The 21,060-nt window shown below is 37.0% G+C and overlaps 1 protein-coding gene across 1 annotated transcript in view; it reads left to right on the top strand.

Annotated features, from left to right (window-relative positions):
• PHF6 (PHD finger protein 6) overlaps positions 1–21,060 on the top strand; it is a 33,712-nt gene that overhangs the window by 3,726 nt on the left and 8,926 nt on the right. Inside the window, exons 2-7 of the mRNA XM_006268196.4 lie at positions 2,224–2,401; positions 2,621–2,722; positions 6,329–6,462; positions 6,750–6,793; positions 19,404–19,567; positions 19,744–19,887. Coding sequence (XP_006268258.1) covers positions 2,264–2,401; positions 2,621–2,722; positions 6,329–6,462; positions 6,750–6,793; positions 19,404–19,567; positions 19,744–19,887 — 726 coding nt within the window. The 5' untranslated portion in view covers positions 2,224–2,263. The remainder of the gene's footprint in view (positions 1–2,223; positions 2,402–2,620; positions 2,723–6,328; positions 6,463–6,749; positions 6,794–19,403; positions 19,568–19,743; positions 19,888–21,060) is intronic.

The following is a 21,060-nucleotide window of genomic DNA, read 5'->3' as shown; positions in this document are numbered from 1 at the left end:
ATTTGATTTTGAATTTCTGAGTTGAAGGGGGTCATTTTTGCTACAAAGGAATTAATTACTGAATGAGAAAAAGAAAAGAAAAGCACAAATGTGAAATGTGAGCGAATCCAAAATAAAAACATGTAGCTTTATACGTAGGTATATATTTGATGTAATATTTTTTCTGTCAAAACAAAAGGGTTTGTTTTTTTTTCATTTTTCATTTTGCTACACTATTGCCAACTCATTATCACATGTTTTTGAAAGTGGCCCAAAAAAAAAATCTTTTTGTGATATAATTTCCCACCATTCTTCTGCTGTCCTTCTAAATGAGATCTGGCAAGTAGGAAGGTATTTAAAGAATTAAAGAATTCTAACATTTTCTAACATTTGTCTTTTCCTCCCTCACAAGCCAGCCCTTTTTGCTCTTTTGGAATGAAGTTATCTTATTTTGGTTTCTCTTTAGAAGAATATGACAAGTTGGTTTTTTTTAATTTAATGCATTAAGGACTCTTTATTGCCACTGCAAAAGGGTGTGACTCATTTATCCAGATTGGTACATTTTTTTTGTGCAAATCGGCAAGATCTAGAATCCTGTTACTCTTATTGTGAGTATGCGTCACTAACTTAGTGAACTATATAGTTGGAAACAGAATTAAATGAAACTGTTGAAAAGAACAAGTAATAGGTACAGGATTTGTGTTCTCCTTTCCATTGATCTTATGTGAAATATGACATGCCAAATACATGCAGGCTTTTTAAGTTGCAACAAAGAAAATTTGTGTTGATAATACTAAAATGAGAACTACAATGCATCTTTGTTGGCAATATTGTTTTTTCAGGCAGATGTGTACAAAGTCGGCACTATTCTTCAATTTGGTGTTAAAATATGGAGGGGTGTTGGGAAGCAGAAGGCTTAGGACGCTCATAAGCATGAGTTGGGCTATGCAGATTTCACCAAGAAGTTGCAGCCATTGCAGCTCAGTCCAGCTGTTTTGCATCTCTTGTCCTTCTAGCTGTGGACTGCAGTGAGCAGAAGTTCTGTACAGTATGGTAGTCTTCCTAATATAAAAACAGTCTGGGAGAGAAGGAGGCTGAGAAGGCCGTATTTGTTGCACTTGTGACCAAAATAATTCTGAGATCCAGATTTTAGGAGTTGAAAGGCAATAAACAAGTATGCTATTTAGAGACTGAGCACCATGTTTGTATTACGTTGCGTTTGTAGGAGGCGTAAACATAAATGGCCCCGCTAAACTTAACATGGGGCCCAAAAAGCATGCACCCATGCGTGTTTGGTATTTTCAACCTTGACCTTGCAAAGCGATGCAAATGGGACGATTCCTTTGCAAAACCTTACTGAATTTGATCCATTCATGTGAATCTAATTCCTAGATTAGAACCTTTGTGGTATTATATTTAAAATGTTATCTGTAAAGCATAAAAAGTGCATGAATTATGGTATGAATTAAGTTGCTTTCCTTGGGATAAGAAAAGCTGCTTTCATGCAGATATTAAGAACTAGTATAAGATTGCCGAGAACGACCATGGGTTTCAAAAGTTTCCTTTATAGTATATTAGTCATAAAGATTCAGTTCTAAAATTTTATTCATAACTGTTCGACTAGCCAGTTTATCTGTGTAATGCCTAATGTGGTAATATTTTATCTTCTCATCTCAGAAGGACATTTACTCATCTTCAGCATTACAAATATGAACATTTTAAATTCAAAACCTGTTAGCTATTACAGATGCTAGCCCTGTGGGGTATATGTGGGTGTTTCTTCCCCTTTCTCTTTTTGTTACCTCCAGAGGAGTTTGTAGATTGGATTTTATTGTATGGCAAGTTAGGGCGCTCAACACTATGCTTCTGGAATAAATAAAAAGAAAAAATGGGCTGGGAGATGCAGTGAGACAATATTGCATGAGTATTTCCCCCAGAGCTCTAATGACTGTTGTACTATGTATATTTTTCATTTATTCTCTTCCCTTTCCTCTCCAAGCCTTTAAATTAGTTTGATTTTTCTAACTTCTTGCTTTCAGGACTATTACATGGCTTGCTGTCATGTTTCTCATAAACACTTAGAGCACTACTGCATCTGCAGAATGCATGCTTGCTTAGATATTCTAGTTCTGTGTATGCGGTTAAGTTTTTCTGGTGTTTTATGCAAAGTAACTTAAACAAGTACAGCTTCAATTGTTTTACACTTGAAATTTATATCACTGTTGCACCTTTTCTTTTCCGTAGCATTTGTGAGGATTGAATTGGCATAGGCCATTTTAAAATCATGACAAGCTCAGTGGGACAGAAAAAAGTGTCTTCAAGACAACGCAAGTGTGGTTTTTGTAAGTCTAATAAAGATAATGAATGTGGACAATTATTGATGTCAGAAAACCAGAAGGTGGCAGCACATCATAAATGTATGGTAAGTACCCCATAGGAAAAAAGCAACTTGGCAGTCTTCGGTTAGTGTAAGTCGTATAGATTTAACCCAATAGCTAACTTATGTCAGCTTACTTTAGTGTCAGTGTAAATCAGTATCACTGTTGACTTTTATTGTAATATCGTGCCTTTTACCCATGTAATGGTATTTTATATTATTGTAAACCTTAACAATTAAGTTTTGTTTTTATATAACTTGTAGCTGTTTTCATCTGCATTGGTATCTTCACACTCTGATAATGAGAGTCTTGGTGGCTTTTCTATTGAAGATGTTCAAAAGGAAATAAAAAGAGGCATGAAGCTGGTAAGTCTATACCTTTGCATCTTCGAAGTGGGAAAGTGGGGTTTTTTAAATATCAACGATGCTCATCAGGAAGTAACGATACCATCAGCTTTTAAAAAAATTAAATAAATAAACTTTTCCCTTTTTCTGTTAGCACAAAGATAGTGAGTAGGTAATTATCTACCATATGGAAGGAATTACTGTATTAGATAAAACTGGTCACATAGTTTTTTGTTTTGTTTTTTTTAAATATTAATTATGCTCAATGGAAGCATGATCGTGCTTCTGTTGAAATGAAATCAAATCCAAAATGTCAAATAACTAATAGTGGGGAAACTGTTTAAAGTCTATATAAACATAGTAATCAGTCAGTTGATTTTACTTTCAATTTATCTATTCCCACACTAAACAGATTATTTGGGGGATGCTAGGTTAATTTTGGAATTAGTCAAATGCAGATGTTACTGTTTTTACTATCACTTTTCTTTTATCATGAGTATTTAGCATAGTTTTTCTAAGCAAGTTAAAATCTCCTAGACAAACTAAGCTTCTTGTTCCTTTTAACGGGCAGCAAGCAATGAAAAATCAGCATTTTTCAAAATTATATTTTCTAATCCAGTAGTTTCTACTTAACATTTTCTGACAGATTTCACAATGAAAGCCACATTCCAGGGAGCTGTGCAAGTGTAACGCTGCTCCTTTACCAGCATTTGGTTTCACTGCCAAAATCTGACTTAACTGCCAAAACGCTCTAGTGCTTCCATTTTTAATGATTTAATAGAGCTTTGTGGATGCAGATTCATTATGAGATGCACATATACAGAACTAGTGTCATATTTGCCAAACTCCATGGGATTGCACAATAAGAATTGTTGGGCTGTTTTGGTTTTGGTTTTTTGGTTTATTTTGCAAGGTAATAATTAGTTTGAGGCTTTCCGTAGTTTTAGTTTAAGTGCTGGTTATAATTTTTTTCTTTCCTATTTGGGAGATTGAATTTGCAAATAATTACTAACAAATGATACAGCATAAATAATACAGTTCATGCATTGAATTCTTTCAATTTAGCTTGGTGGAAAAGGTTATCTACACAGTAGCCTCATTTGGAGGCCAAACTGGCACATCCTGACATCTTTTTGCACTTGCATCATTACTAAGCACTCTACTATTTCACCTGGACATCTTATCCTGTATGGGGGGCTTTTGTTTTATCTGATACGATGAATCTACTGAGATGCAACAACTGGAGACTGTGTGTGCTTGGAGATTAGCTACTTGTAAACGAAACACTAACATACAGATAGACCAGCAAGAAACTTTTTTGATAGTCACATGTCTTTAAATGCTCTTAGGAGATTTGTGTGTGTGGGATTTGGGAGAATATGTGCTTTTGAATCTTTTTGTGTTAGAGGGTAGATTATTAAAGTTCACTAGCTATAGATATCAGGCTTTTCAACTAGGCACAGGTTTTATACGAACATTTTAAATATTTTTTCCTGATAGGTTTGGATGGCTACTGTTTTCATATATTTTGCACTTAGTATATGCTTTCCAGTCTAGCTTGTATCTTTTTAAAGCTTTTTTAAGATCGGTATGGTGTTTCAAATCTAGTAGTTGTATTGATAGTGGTTATAGCCTGTCTGTTGACAGTCGTGTTGTATATAGTCATTTTCTGTTGGTGGATATTATTTAGTGAATATGTATTGAGAACTAGATCTGCAAATTAAAGCAACAATGGTCAAAATGCAGAGTGTTTTTGGTGACAGATGTCTAGCTGAGAAGAGTTGATGAGTTGAACCATGACAACAGTCCAGTAATGCCAGCTTGTTCTACAGTCCCAGGAAATGAATTGTAGTGAGAGTATTGGTGCTTTTATAAGTCATGAATAAAGTGGTGGCAACATTTAATTGGTACTGCTCTCCTTCATTGTCGCCCACCAAATTTCTGTGTTCTTCAGGAGCCCTGTGGGTCAGATCTGATCTGCAGGGTTGGGGGGCTGAGCATTTCTGGTCTAGAAAATCAATCAGATGACATGGGCCTATTGAATAGTAGAAGTCACTCCACTGAATCTCAGATTTGATGTTAAAATAGAACACACTATATAATTAAGTCCATATAAAGATTTTTCCAGTCAGCTATTTCACTAGAGACTTCACAGTTTATACAGAAGTAAATTGTGCTTCTAACCTACCAAAATATTTAAAGAATTAAAATAGAGGATAAAAGGAAACTGATGGATATCATTTAACCTTAAAATAAACTTGGCAAAATCACTTTCAAGATGTTTTGGAAACTTGATCTACACAGGGTTGGGTAAACACCTACAGTAGATTTAAAAACTAATTAGGAGTAAGGAAACAACACGAGTTCTCAGTTTTTAGAGAAGTGGCTAATGGATGAAAGGAGGCTCAGTCCTTTTGTTATTCAGTTAATTCTGCTAAGTTGTGAAGAGCAAAGTAAATTTCAGGGAAAACGGTTTACAAAAATCTGTTTGGAATTGATTTAAGTTAGTTGAGACTAAAATGAATTCTGAGAATCTTACTAAGCTCTCAAGAGTTATGTAGCAGGATAGATTGGTAACTTTATTCAGTATAGACATATGTGGGGAATAATTGCAGCCTCTCCTACATACTGATGGGTTTTGAATTAATTATAACCTTGCAGAGAAAAAATAGATACAAACACTCAACTCAAAAAAGAGACTCATTAGAAATTGTCAGAAAGCTAGTTAAGCTTTTGGACAGTATGAAGAGGCTGGAAAATAATATGGAAAATATTAATGCCATTTTATCAAATTATTTCCTCTCTCTAACATACAGCGTGGAAAAGGACAATTAAAAGTTTAAAAAGATGATAGGTAATATCTTCCAAACGAGAAATGCTTATGAAGTCTAGCATGCCTGTTTTTGGAAGAGGAAAAATAAATCAGTAGTTTTCTGTTTAGCCCTTTCTGTAATATAAAAACAAACAAGAAGAGGTATCGATACAAATAACGAGATGTGTTCCCTTTATGTAGCATGCAGTTCATTAAATTAATGAAATCCGATAGAGGTAACTTACTATAAAAAGAATTAGTTATAGGGGGAAGGAGGGTGGGGAGAAAAGAAAAGCAGCTGCGTTTAACTAAGGTATAATTGCAAGCACTCAGTCATTCTGCTTCAGGCAATAAGCTGATTGCCAGCCAAAGTCAGGAAGGAAGTAGTTTCTTTTCCCTCTTGTTTCCATGGTGTAGCCCACACCTGACCAGGTGCAGTCTGAGATTTTGCTGCTTTTTGACCATTTTGGAGGCCCGACATTTAAGTGAACAATTAAGTCTTTCCCACTATGCCACTTCTTATTCAGCTAAAGGTTATTGAATTATTTTCTCAACTTGATTAATAAATGTGATGGTATCAAATGATTATCATGCTGTTGTATTTTATAATCGTGTCACATTTTTGTTCCTCTTAAAATTAATCAAAATGACACTTCATGGCAAGAATTGGGTATGACTAAATGCTTTGCATTCAGTAACTCCATCTGTTTTATAGGAAGGGGAGTTGTTGTATGCCAGCTGACTGTTTTCAGAGCCAAAAGTTTTAAGCAAATGCTAACATGAATTCTTTTCCCCCCTCTCTCTCTCTACCATAGATGTGTTCTTTATGCCATTGTCCAGGAGCAACCATTGGTTGTGATGTGAAAACATGTCAGAAGACATATCACTACTACTGTGCATTGCATGATAGAGCTCAGATAAGAGAGAAACCCTCACAAGGCATTTACATGTAACTACCACTTATTTATCATGTGTCTTCTATAGTTACATTTCACCCTCTTTGTAAAAATGCCATTAGAATCTAAACATTATGAGTATTACAAAAAATATTTTAAGGGTGCCTAGGGTGTTTAATTTATCACAGCGTTAGCTGAGTGAACCTTTTAACTGCAGAATTATTGGGGGTGGGGGTGGTATCTTCAAATACAATGAAATGTGCCACTATTTAATTTAAAGATGAGCAAATGAGTTATGAATCATGGCTTATTTGACAATTTTCAACTGTTTTGTTTATAGGATACTATGCCGAAAACACAAGAAAGCTACACACAACTCTGAAGGTAAAGCTATTCACTATAAACTGTTCCCACTCTAGATAGGCATTTTGGTTAAACTGTAACTTTTTCTGGAAAGTATAAATGTTTTCACTAAATTAGAACTAGGTTTAGAGGTGTTTTCTGAAACAGGGAATTTAGAAGCTAAATACATAGAATATTTGGGTATTGCATAAAGTCCCTGAAAGAGAGCCAACAGGAAAAAAAATTTTCTGGGATATTTTTGAGTTCTGATTTTCCATGAAAACAAAGGGTATGTGGAAGTAATGTTCCTGCTTTAGCAAAAGACATTTATTTCTAGGAGGAAGCTAATTTGTGTGTGCAGTTAAGTGTTCAACATCTTAAATTTGTTAATTCCATCAAGCAGTAGCTCCATAATCTTTCATTTGTAATGAAATCCTGTAGAAAGAATGTCTCTTTTGACATGTTGTACACAAAGGTAATTTTCTTGTTATGATAAATACTCCAAATAGTCTTGTCATACGTTAGAAGAGAAATTTAGTATTACCTGTAAACGGTTATGGTAGATTAACCTCAGATTTACTTTGTGTGTTTTTTTCTGACCAAGTTGATTTAAAAAAAAAAAAAAAAGTAGTCATGGGCATTCACTCAGACAAGCTTCCATAAGTGGGGGAAGAGTATTGAAACGTGAGTTGTTGGGCAGCGTGTTAATAATAGCATGTTATTTGGTCTCGTAATACTGAAAAATCAGTTATGCGGCACTTCAGGATTTGTTTCCATTTTTTGGTTGTATTTGAATTTGGTAAGTAAGAAGAAATGAGTTTAACTTTGAATCTGTTTAAGTGAAACAGTGAAGAAATGGATGATGTCTTTTAGTGAAGACTGAGATTGATTATAATAATTCATAATGCAGTTTCTGCCAAATGCATTTTGTTCATCTAACCAATCCATATTATTTGTGCTACGTCTAATAAAAATTACATTAATGATACAGATTATATTTTAAATCTTCTAAATCTTTTTATGTTTAAATCAAACTCCATGCTAAAACTGGATTCTTAGCTTGTCCAGTTATACCTGTATATCATTCTGCATACTGCATGTACCTCTCTGACTCCTGCAGTTAGTAAGTCCTTGTAAAAGGGCACTAGAAAACAGCACAGAGTTTGCATTTATGCTGCCCGTATTTAATATAGACTGGGCCCAGATCCTTTAATGTAGTTTGACCTTATATATATATATAACAGTAATGAAACGTGGCTGCAGTGTCTCATAGAAGGATAGTGAGGTCTAAGAGAGTCTCCTAAGTAAATAGTTATATTAGACAATACATTACTTGTATTCACCATGGGCTTAGTCATTGACATCCACTGGAAAATAATGTTTCTGATTCTGTAAGAGGCTTAATGCATCTGGACCTTTGCTCCTTCCTGGAGTTCATTGCAGGATCAGGGCCTTTTTTTTTTTTATTTGAGAGCGTGAAAGAGCTGTTACTGCCTATTATGTCATGGCCTAACCTCTAGCATGAGGGGCTGTTAGTTTTAGTAGGGCTGTATCTGTTGGAGCGGCCATGGAGAAATTACTGCAAATGTGCAGCAGCGCTTCTTTTAAGTATTAATAATGACTACATTTTAAAACACTGAAGTTGTGTCAGCTGGCGAGACTAATAGACTGAAAAAATGCATCTAAATGGCACAGCTACCTGAGTTGTATAGGGCAAAAAGCCCTACAGTACCTAGTTGGCAGTTTAATTTTCCACTCCATTCAGTTTAAAATATTAGTTTTGTTTGTAATAGCCTTTTGCTGAGGGCTTGCGCCAATACTCTTGCCATAACATGTTCTCTTTCTACCAGGGGCACAAGCTTAGATACCAGAAGACTCAGGCCTCTGGGGACCTTGTGCTATATTGACAGAGTAGTATTACTGTTTAACATTTGTGTGGTAGTGAGGGTCCCATTGCGGTAGGACTTCAACAGCTATAACCACATGCACTTAGTCTCTGGAGAAATGCCTATGTTGAAGCGGCAACATTTGAAAATGCTACAAGATCCTTACATCTTGGGAAATGTGCCGTATCTTTAAAGCAGAAAAATGTCAGGTAGACATCAGGGGCTCTAAGAGGAGGCTTAGAACATCTCCTGTTGTTAATTACTATTTAAATATGGGAAATGTGCTCAGGACTAAAACAGGCGTAAGCTTGAGCCTGTTACCAAAAAGCAAAGCACAATGAGGAGCTTGGAAGAGGGTGTTTTTGTATATTTTATTGGCTTGTTTCTGGTGGAAAAAATGAGTATCCAAGAGGGACATGAGTGTGGAGAAGGGTGGTGGTTTGGCACACTAGACAAGACATGTGGAGAAGAATAAACAAATTAGACTGAACTACCAGATGCTACTTCAATTGCTTTTTCTTTATTATTTTATTTTCATGAATCCCCACTCTCTGTTGTTTGCATACTAGAATAGTGAAGGCTAATCTGTGGTCACATGCCTCAGCCATTATGCACAGTGGTACTTAAGCTGTCAGTCCTGTGTGAAGAAAGTAGACCAACCTGCTCTGGATTGCTGTTTATCTCTGACCAGTTTGGAGCAGTATGGTCTTGTACACAATTCTCTCTACCCTACTCTAAGTGCAATAGCTCACATATTTTTGTTTTAGTGCTTTGATTGTGTCTGGCTGAAAATTATTTTTTTCAGAATTAATAGTTTCTCATTTGTTTTGATCATGTCATAGCCATAATCGTAGGGATCTAAAGTTTCTGAACAAAGCTGTCACAATGTCCAAGACCCGTATTTATTTATTCTTCCTTCATTCTCTAGAAAATGGGTAGTTTCTGAATTTCTTGTTAAAATATGTGTCTGTAATTCTGATCTAGGAATTCTGGTACAGGCCTAAAGGAAAGGTTAATTCTACTTTTTATTAAGAGAAGGATGCTGCTCAAGGACTTAAATTAATGATAAAATTGCAGAGCTAAAATTCTGTTTAACCTAGTGAAAATGCATCCCTTAACCAATCGGGGCTCATAGTAGAGGGTGATATCTTTTATTAGACCAACAAGATTTTTGCAAAAAGAATTCTTTAATTGCAAGCTTTTGGGCACAAACACCCCTCATCAGGCACTGGAGAAAAAATTGTAAAAGTCCTCTTGGGTAGAAATGAAAGTTCATATTTCATAGGATCTCACAGAGGAGTCAAAAGATGGAAAACTTACTCCTCTGGGAGACATGATGAAGATTTCATTTAAAAAGCAGCTAAAATTCAATATCTTCTGTGTGTCAGATATCCAGGTTGTAGCTGTATTGGTCTAGAGGGAAAAGCAATTGGGGCTTGTAGTAAAGATGATTATATTTTATTAGACCAACAAGATTTTCACAAAAAAATTTTAGCTGATTTTTTTAAAATGAAAACTTCATCATTTCCCAAGCAGGAAGCAGTTTTGACCACCTGTAACCTGCCTTCGTTCAAGGTAATTTGCATCACCACAAAGCCTCACGAGAGATCTGAGACACACCTATCAGCTAAGAACTGTCTGCCCAGAGGAGTGAGTTTTCCATCTTTTGACTCCTCTTGTGAAATCCTATGAAATATGAACTTTCATTTCTACCCAAGAGGACTTTTACAATCTTCTCTCTTAACCAAAGCTCTCTGGAAGGCCAAGACAGGCAAGAATTCGTTAGACTTCATGCTTCCTTATTCACTAAGACAAATACCTGAGTAATTCATTTTCTCATTTCTTTAATGGCTGGAAGAAGTTGCTGAAGTTTTGTCTGTTTATTGTTGAATGTAATATGTTTCAGTTGGAGCACAAGAAACCACACTTGTTAATTCTCTGTTTCAATTGATCATTGGCTGCCTTTCATATTTCTTTGTAGTCTAGCTTTCATAAACATGGGAGTCTTAGAGTAGTCGATAGTCTTTTGGTTTCATTGAGTAATCCTAATCAAACCTAAGTGGTGTACATAACATGTGCCTCTGGTAATATAACAAACCGGAGGGTTAATTAGTTAAAGCATAGGCATACAGACTAAGCTGGAGTCATGTTCTCTTTCTTGGAGAGCCTAGAAATAGTGAAAGATGAGGCACTTATGATTTGGTCTATGTTGCAGTTTTCAATTAATTTGGTAGATGACTGTTCAGAGAAGTGAATTGAAAGGTCCTCAAAACAGCCTTTCCCCCTGGAAATCTGTGAACTCTTTGAGTTGTCATCACCCACCATAATCTAGAAGTTGCTGTTACTTTCACTGTGTGTGCGACTTTGTTTGATCAGGGCATTTCATTACTTGAATGGCTATTTTCCTGACAGACTCTCATTTACATTCTGGGAAGTGTGTGGCCATGTTTTCATCATGTACCTCTTAGGTGCAGTTTTTTGTATGGTATTGTTAAAAGAGTTATTTACCATTTTAGTGTCTTCTGTTTGAGGCTCCCAAAGTGTTTTACAAATATTGGCAAATCAGAACTCTCAACATTCATGCCAGCTGGGTAACACGCACATTCTACAATTGGAGAAACTAAGGAACCAGAGTTGGTGACTTGTTGAGGTCACTCAGTAATTCGGTATCCAGGCCAGGAACAGAAACAAAATTGCAGTTACCAATATGCGCTTTTCCCATTGGGCAGTTTGGGGGTCTTCAAGCCTCGGACCTTTATTGTCCTAACAGATGAGTTGTTACCAATATTATGCTTCTCCACAGTTCAGTGTGAACCAGCAGTCTGACCTTTGCGCCAATGGAGACTGACAAGGGTGCCCCTTGCCTGATGTCCTCCGCCATTGTGGCAGCCTGCTTCTAGAGCCAATTAAAAGTTTCAGAGCAGTTAGCTTCAGTGGTATTCAGAGCATCAGCTCTTTGTATTTGACTCTCATTGTGTTTACTGATGCAGTAGATTCACAGGCATTGTTGCCACCCACTCTTCCAAAAAAATACCTGGTCTTGCAAGAAATTTTAACAAGACTGCTCCAGCGCACACAGGTTCTGTATTATAAACCCTTCCAGCCCAAAGCTCAGTGAAAGTCAGGATTTAAGTGCCTGGTTGTGAGTATCCTCCAGAATAAGAGCTAGTGATTTCATTTTCCTTTCTATACCAACACCAGGGCTTTCGGACTAGAATTTCTTGCCACCCTGTTGGATTGGTAGACTCATTGTGTACATGGTAATTTTGCACCCAGACATTCCCTAGCATAGTTCAGATTTTAAGAGTTTTTAGGACCCAAGTCAAAACCATAGCCTCTGCATGCTAAGCACTACAGAAAATCTTTGTTACTGTGCCTAAATGGAATTGAGCTCTTTCAAAAATCTGATGTTCTGCCTTTGAAAGGGTGGTAAGCTATGATTTTTTACATGTTCATTTATTGAAAATAATTGATGGCCAAAAGATGACTTTTATCATTAAGTTCTGCATAAAGGGTTGTCAGAGCTTCTGTAGACCTTTCATATAGCTGATAAGAGAGAGTTCAAGGTAATCTAGGTCAGGAATGTGGTACTTTTGCATTTTAGTCTTCTGTTACATCTGCTACATAGTAATAAAATGGACAGTAATGAAGGTGGAGGCAGACTATATACATTGTTAACATTTGGAACAGATGCCTGGAAGTTATGGGGTCAGAAAATGAAGTGTATGACAATACCACTGTAGTTGTATTTAAAGCTCGCAGGGAATTTTGTGGAAGTGATCTTTCCACAAATGGAAATCAGAGTATTCCCTTATTCATTGTGGTTTTTATCTTCTTCAAATCAAACATGAAATCCATAATCTTGTGTTATTCAGTGGGTTGAGCAAGGGTAATATTTCTCCAGAAAACCATTCAGAGGCAGCACACTATGTACCAAAGCAATTACTTCATTCCAAGCTCTGCACAAACCAGATGCTAGCAGGAACAACATCCAAAACATATTGGCATCTGATTCAGATGATGTTCTGGTTAGTCTTGGGGTGGAATTTTTGCCTTAGAGGAATTTCTTGCTACAGCCATTTTTTCTGTTACATTAGGCACGGAGTACACCTTTCACACCATCACTGTGTCTTCTATGCTGCTGCAATTAGAAGCCAGCGTATCAACCTAACTCTAAGTCAAGTCTCGTGCCTTTCAGGTTTTATTGGAGAAAAGTTGCAAATTCCTATGAGATGTCTTAGAGTGTTCTTGATTTTTTTAATATTCAGGATAATATAACTATAAACCAGCGTCCTCAACCTTTTTAGACTTGAGGTCCCCCTCAGTGCCGGTTCTTAGTTTTCATCTGTTTTTTTGACAACAGAAAAAAGAATAGAGCAATACTTCTGTTTCAGAAAATTCAGAAAGACCACAACAGGTCAGAATGTTTTGGATCTTGTGGATTCCTATTTAAAATCTCTTGGTTTATCTTGTGAATCATGTTTGCGCACACCTGGCAATGCTAACACTGCATGGCACCCTTCAGCATCCTTGAGGGGATGTCAGAGGACCTCAGGGGCCTATGGCACCCTGCTTGGAAACCACTGCTGTAAACATTCCTCCATATGTCTTAGTTTTGTGACTGTAGAGTCACCCCAATCTAGAAATAGAAACAAACATCTTCAAAATAGTTGTTTAACCCAGTGGTTTCCAACCTTTTTAGACTGTGGACCGGCAAACCATGGACCGGAAGTGACCGTGGACCGGCAAACTGCGGACCGGCATACTGCAGATTGGAGGTGACCGGCATCCTGCGGACCAGCAGCCTGCCCTTTTTTTATACTCAGTATAAAAAAGTACTCAGTATGAAAAAGGGTGGGCTGCTGGTCCGCAGTATGCCGGTCACTTCTGGACCGGCAGCCAGCCCTTTGCAGCCCAGTTCCAGGCCACAGCCTGGGGGTTGGGACCCTTTGATTTAACCCGTTAATGGGCTAGAAGTTTTATTTAAAAAAAAAAAAAAAATTCCTTATGGAAAAGGTCTTTTAGGTAACCGAGGGGTGGGGAAAGGCATGTCTTAGTTTGAAGTTCGAATCTTTTATTGTGTTCCTAGAGGATGTTGTCCAGTTCTCCCCATTTGAACCTATGATAGTTTATGGTAGTTGAGTGTGTTCCACAATGCTTAAATTCTAATCTGCTTCCTACCTAAACAATATCTTATCTATAGAAATATATAATAACTAGTTGTATAAATCCTCTACACACAAGTAAGACAATGACCCCATTGTCTTACTTGTGTGTAGAGGATTTATACAACTAGTTATTATATAAGTTCTTCCATTATATTTTGAATATCAGATAGCCTAGATCTGTTTGTCTTCTTAATCTAGACCAATAATTCATTTGAAAAAGTACTCAGATTTATCCAGCAGCATTTAGTTTTTCTGTATGACTTGTGTGCCTGTTTTTGTTTGTGGCATGTTATATGGTTTCCTTGACATTTCAGGTATTGTGCTTCATAGTTGTGCACGAGGGTTTGAAGTGATTTTCTGGAATCCTTAACAAACGGTTGCTTGCGAGCTCAGGGACATGGACTTGATGGCTCAGGAGGCCCCTTCCAGTCCTGTGTTCCTGTGTGTCCGTTTGCTTTCTAAATGTATCATTACTGCAGCCATAGAAAAAGTCCAGATGCTTCCTACTGTAGGTGCTCTACATTTAAAAAGATAGTAGCTCAACTCAGTAGTATGTCAATGTAACCCTTTGCCCTTAAATCTCTCTTTATACGTGGGAAATATCTGTAGTATTCCTGTAACTCAGACTTTCTCCATTATCAAACATTTCTTAAAAGTAACTTGGGTAGTTTGATATGTAATTATATATCACTACTGCTGCCTCATGAGTTGTGCATTTGCCTCATTCAGGTGTTTGTTTTCCACTCTTATATGCCAATGACTAATGTATCCTCATTTGCCGTTATGGATGCATTCACATTCTCATTGTCAAATGCATGTGAAAAGAAACTGTTTACCTTTTCTGGCATTTCATTTTCTGTAAAAATAATTATATTGCCATGTTGTTAATTTATTTTTCCCTCCTCTACTATCTTAAAGGTTATCTGACCTAAATATCCTTAGCTACCTCTCTGCTTCTGTGGTTTTTTTCTTTTTTGAGGCTACTCCTTAAATCTGACCTCTTTCTTAAAATTCGAACATTGCCAATTTTGCTCTGGATAATTTTTAGAGCTTCTCTATTACTTGTTGTGACCTACTGGATTGTACAAACTAAAGCAGATGGGTGCTTTTAGATTTACATACTACTACCTTCACAGTGTCTTTTGGCACCTTATAGCTACAGCACCTCTTGATAATAAATGTTGCTAGTTAATTTTGCTCAGTATCATCTGCATTTATCAGACTTAGGGGTTTTTTTGCACTAGATGTTTTGTGTGAGGTATTGAAATAGGTAGCTTACTGTTAGCCTCTGCTTTGCATGTCCTTCTCTTACTGGTTTGTGTTGCAATCTTAATTACTTTGCTATCACTATATTTTGCTTTAATGCTAGCTTTTAATGAGGGAGGATTCCTTATATAAATAAAATTGTTATGGTAAAGTATAGATGAATAGTTCTCAATGTATACTATATTTCCATGCTGAAGCAGGAAAAACATTCAGGACCTTCACTTCTAGCCATCATAATGAGGGTGATTGATTTCCATGTTGATAGCCCAACGAATGGATAATTCCATAAATCAGTTTTTTGTACTGTTTGGTTCTGTTAGTGGCATTCTGAAGTATAAGTATGACAGGATTCTTTATCACTCCTTTCTGTTCTAAAGTTATTGCATCTCTTGATTTAACATACTTTTAGGGCTACTGAAATATAGACTGGCTCCTTGGGCATTTTTTGGTGGAGAAAACATTGTTGAATCAGGCATATAAGGCCCACTTCTTCAGTTATGGTATATTAGGTAATTTTGAGGGCAGTTTATAAGACATAAGAATTTCCCATTAAAAACTTTTGTCTAATGATAAATTGAGACTATTGTGGCCATTTCAAAAATCAATGAAGGTAATGGGGCTTGGGGGGCAGTCAAAGAACATTTAGGGAGACTAGTGGGTTCACACTATGGGTTGTACCCATGATAACACTTCATATGGTCAGGGAGGTGTTGAACAACTTTTTGTGTTTCCCTTAGTTCAAGCTGACATGAGAAGTTGGAAACACCCAACCATCAGATGCCAGGGAAACAGGGTAAGCTTGGCAGTGGGCTTGAGGGGAGGGGTAGGGCAAAAACCATATTGTCTGTTGAATAGTAAAGACTGTCCAAGGCAGTGTTGTTAAGTCTGGTTTTAACCTCTTTATTTTCTGTACTGTTACACTAGTTCACAGTGCTGTTAATAAAAGAGAGTGTAATCTTCTAGGCATAAGTCCAGGATACAGATGTGCCAGCACAAAACCCCGTGTCTCTGTAGAATACCACTGAAATGAGTTCTTAAATCCACACTGTTTGTAGTACTGGGGCCTTAATCTGGGGTTTTGGGGGGGTTCATTTATTTAGACTGCTTTCATGAATTTCATAAAATTCAGTGAATTCCCAACTGTTTGGGGACAGAAATCCTTTGAGGAAAACCATGAATTCTTTCTTATGGAATTATATTACCGAATAATGAAGCTATCTAAAAAAAATGCATGGTCTATTTACTGTTGAAATCTTTTGTTTTCTAACTGTCAAAAAAAAACACAAAATGAGTATTGGAGAAAAGATTCTTTCTGGAGGCTGTGACAGTTCTTTATATTAAAAAAAAAAGTTGATTTTCATCATGTGTGTTTGCTTGTTTTGTAGTCACCAATGGCCTGTTAGCATTGTAAATGTTTAGCAGTGTGGTGTCTTAAGGATGGGTGTTTAAAATATTGATTACCGGGAAAAGAGGGTGGACTGAGTGGAGGGAAAAACTAGTTGATGATCAATTTATTGATGAGGAACTCTAGAAAAACCTTACAAATATTAGCAAATGGACAACGTGATTGATGAAATTCAGTCTAGTATGAATTTCTCATTAACTGAGGTTTAAAGGGACATTAACTTAACATCCATACTTTTGACTGAATGTTTTTACTTGTGGTTACAAGAAACACCTAGGATTCTTATCAGTGAAAGATACAGGACAAGGTTTGGAAATATTTCTTTACTATTGGAGGGCCCATGCATGTGAGGAGACAAAATAGGATTCTTCTTGCTAGAAGAGCACAAAGTTCTAAGACTTAATTTGTCGCAACCAGTCTGAAGAAAGAGGTTTCCTTTGGATATTGGAGATGACATCCGTATTGATTGTGGGAACTGAACAGGCCATGTGAAATTAAAAAATAAACTAGACTAGTAAAACAGTTATCTCTTTGTAGTACACAGACTGTTTTTAACTAGGAAGTTGTGAATTGTATCGCCTGACTACACCATCAGTCCTTCCATATTTTATTTTTAAAAGGAAGCTGTGATGCTCTGTATCTTAATCTGGGGAATGTGACATTTAGACTTGCTTAAAGGTAATGTTAGGTAGGTTGATGCTCATGTTTTAGTCTGGGGAAATGTGTATATTTGATGAATCTGGCATGTTTATTCCAGACTGTACCGAAATTTGTTAGTGCTTCTTAGTTTTTATGCATTATATCTGAGCATAATTTGTTAGCTGAAGGTGGATTTTTTTTCTCTTTCATTAAAAATATGTAAGAGTATCTAGCTCTCCTGCAGTTTGACAACAGCTGTGGTAGACTAAGAATTGTTCTTACCAATCTTATTCTTGGGCTCAGGCCAGCAGCTCAGTTACTGTACTAAATTTAGTATTGGTGGGGCATACTGAAGTGCTACAAAATTGACCTTTGTAAGTGCAGTGTTTGCCATGGGACTGAAATGCATCATATGCAATTAGATTTTATTTGACATAATAGATCAAGGAAGAAGCAGAGGAATGTAAATTGGTGTCCTTTGATTTGTGCTACAGTATTTAGTCCTGAAACTATTAATCCTGCTTCCATACTGAGGCCATGATACTATAGAGATATACATCTTAGTAATGCCTAAATAATTTGAAAAAAATACTAAAATTCTCATTAATATAAAAATCAGGAGATCCAGTCTTTCTGATTTGTGATTCTGTTCTGTATGGGGCTGCATCTCCATCTTTGTTTCATGAATAGTGAGGAATAGGCAGTGTCCACATATGACAGATCCAGCTACAGGAGCTTTGCATGCTGGTCTTATAAAAAGACGTCATCAGTAGGGCTGATTATAAGGAAAATGATTAGCAACCAAGTACAGCAAAGCTAGTATTTCGGTATTAGACATAAGCCACTCATGCGGCAAAAATAAACACGACTTGCAGTAGGTGTGTGTTAACTACATAGTTTAAATGATCAAAGGGATTCAGTAAAATAGTTTAAATGATCAAAGGGATTCAGTAAAATGTTTGATTACAGTTCTTTGTATCATGATTTCTTAATTGCTGGCATTTTTAGAAGAATCTAAGAAGGCTGAGTCATAAGCTCTTAAAAAATCAAAACAAAATCAGGTTTTAGTATAGTGATAAGATGAAGTTCTTAAAAGTTTAATACTTTATTATTGTAGGTTGGTGTACACTTAAAACTTACAGGATTGTTGAAGTGCTGAGAACAGGCAATACTGGTATATCAAGAGAATAGATTAAATAGTCGACACAGATTGAAAATGCAGCGACATTAACCAGCTGCCATTTTCTTTAATATATTAGTGTTGAAAAGATCTGTTAATATTCTTAGCGTTAACATCATCTACGTATGTCTTTGGGCTGGGATATTTCCAGTACTGAGTGGAGGCTGCTGCCCAGCAACGTAGTTGCAACCACCAGCGGTAGACTTGAAAATGGACAGTCACTGAAAGTAATTAGGTAGATTTGTTTCCAAGTTTATTTGTAAAGATAACTGATATTGACCATCCTAAGAGTTAGTTTCACTGCAGCGGCCAAAAGAGAGCAGTTTTTATATTAAAGTTATGAATATATCAAGCTTTAAAGTAATGCATCTTTATAGAGTGATTGGTTTAAGACACTGGCTTTCAACCTGTTGTCCACAGACCCCTGGGGGTCCGCAGACTATGTCTAAAGGGTCCATGAAAGATGACTGATCAACAAAAACTATGTGAATACCCACACTTAGCTTGAAAGGGGTCTGCACCTCCATTCAAAATGTTTTATGGGTCTGCAAATGAAAAAAGGTTGAAAACCACTGGTTTAAGATAATACATGATTGACACTGGCTTTCCAGGTCTCTCTGTCCCTCTCCCTTGTGAGTCATCATTCTGGAAAACAGCCGTTGTTGATTTCAGTATAGTACTTGAATTGTTTAATAGAAGGCAACGGGTTACATAGAATAAATCAGTTTACACATGCTTGTGGTCCATTCTGACCTCAGATGCTTGCTCAGTTCCCATTACTTTCAATGGGAGATGAACTTGTATATCTGAAGACAGATTTTAGCCTTGAACTGAATGTTGCTACAAGGGATTTAAATGTACTACATGTTGTAAGGTGACTGCACTTGACTTGGTTGTTTTCATAGGGGTATACAGTCATATTATATAATAGTAGAAGACTAAAGGTTATGTTTCTGTAATGAACTGGAAATCAGGGCTACCATTTCTGTATCTGATCATAATTTATAGGAAACGGGAAGCCATTTATCATGGTCTTACCTAAAGTTTTGTTAAACGGTGCTCATTTGTGAGGATAGTTTCTTGATGTTGTTTTCTGGCTTCTAAGCAGATTTAGAAGAAGGTATCAACGAACACGAATTGGAGCCTTCACCACCAAAAGGAAAGAGGAGGGGTCGGAAGGGAAAACCAAGGAAAACAAATTTAAAAGGGCAGTCAGAAGACACTAGATCTACATCCTCACATGGCACAGATGAAATAGAAAGCAGTTCCTATGTAAGCAGTAAATATGCTAAACTTAGAAAAAAGCTGCATATATCATTTTTTTTTAATTAAATATTTTGATTAACATTTGCATTTGTTTGAGCCTCCAGATGGTGGCTGTAGTCTTTTAAATTATGACCACACTTGTTAACCCAGCGGTATATTTTAGTCGATTGTTTTTCTTTCAGAGAGACAGGTCTCCCCACAGAAGCAGCCCCAGTGATACAAAACCTAAATGTGGATTCTGTCATGCAGGTGAAGAAGAAAATGAAGCTAGAGGAAAGCTTCATATATTTAATGCTAAAAAGGCAGCAGCACACTATAAGTGCATGGTAAGTCAAGCTATTGTTATTAATTAGCACAGCATTCTCATTCTTTCTGAAATGTCTTACTTTATTTTAAATTTGTGCCCTAGCATGTAATTATGCGTTAATAAAGCCTGTGCTTCCAGTAATCTGCTAGTACTATACTAATGTGTTGTCAAATGAACAACTCATTTATTTTTCACCACAGGCAACAGTAGAAGTTGGCTATGCTTAGAGATGCACAGCTTCCTTATAAATATTCCCCTTTTCTGTAGATACATAGGCTGTGTTTAACCAAAAAAAAAAAAAGTGTGAACTAAAAGACTCCATCCTAAAGGAACACACCACTGCCTTCCAATCTCATGCCTTTAGGTAAAAGCCTGAGAGATGGCCTTTGTTACTCTCCGGCCACATCTACATGAAATGCATACAGTGCAGTAGCGCTGTGGGACACGAACCGTGATGCGACGCTACTGCACGCTGCTAACAAGCTACTGTGCAGTCAGCATCGCCAGGAAGCCATGCGGGGAAGCTACTGTGCAGTAGCGCCTGTTACTGGGCAGTCATTTTAGTACTTGGGTATGCAAGTACTAAATGACTGCGCAGTAACAGCGCACAGTAGTATGTGATAGAGGCTAGAATGGAAGTCTTAACTGCATCTTAGCCTGCTGTCTTGGACACAGGGCTGGTTTCTCTCCTGCCACTAGGTGACACGTCCAACCAAGAGAATAGATGTATGTCAGTAGAGCATTATTACCCAGCCTGGAATTTGACCTGAATTTTTCACTTGGCCCCATACTATTGGAAAGTCCAGAGTAGTTCAGATTCTTTGCTGAAATCTTCCAACGGCTGTTTATAGTATATACAGTATAGTCAAAGTAACATATGAATGGTGTTGCTGTTCCTATAACCCAAAATGCACTCAGCCCATAAATGTTAGTTATAATGGACACATGTTTTTCTGACTTGGGATTGTCCTCTTTTCCCCTTCTACGCCTTTCCCAGGAGGTTGAGTGACAAGACGAGTCAGTGGAATGGGTTAGATGGCTCAGCAAGGGAGATGAAATGCATGATCTGATCAGCATTTTCATCTACTGCAGTGCTTTTTTTATTGCTGTGTCTCTTCCATCTTAATCTTCCTTTTACTCGGGGGTGGCATGTGGCAGATCGGGGAGGGGACAGGCAGCACAGTGGCAGGTC

Source organism: Alligator mississippiensis, chromosome 8 (assembly GCF_030867095.1).
Source record: "Alligator mississippiensis isolate rAllMis1 chromosome 8, rAllMis1, whole genome shotgun sequence".
NCBI lineage: Eukaryota > Metazoa > Chordata > Crocodylia > Alligatoridae > Alligator > Alligator mississippiensis.
The sequence above is the reverse complement of the archived record's forward strand: the minus strand, read 5'-3'. Positions and strand labels throughout refer to the sequence as shown.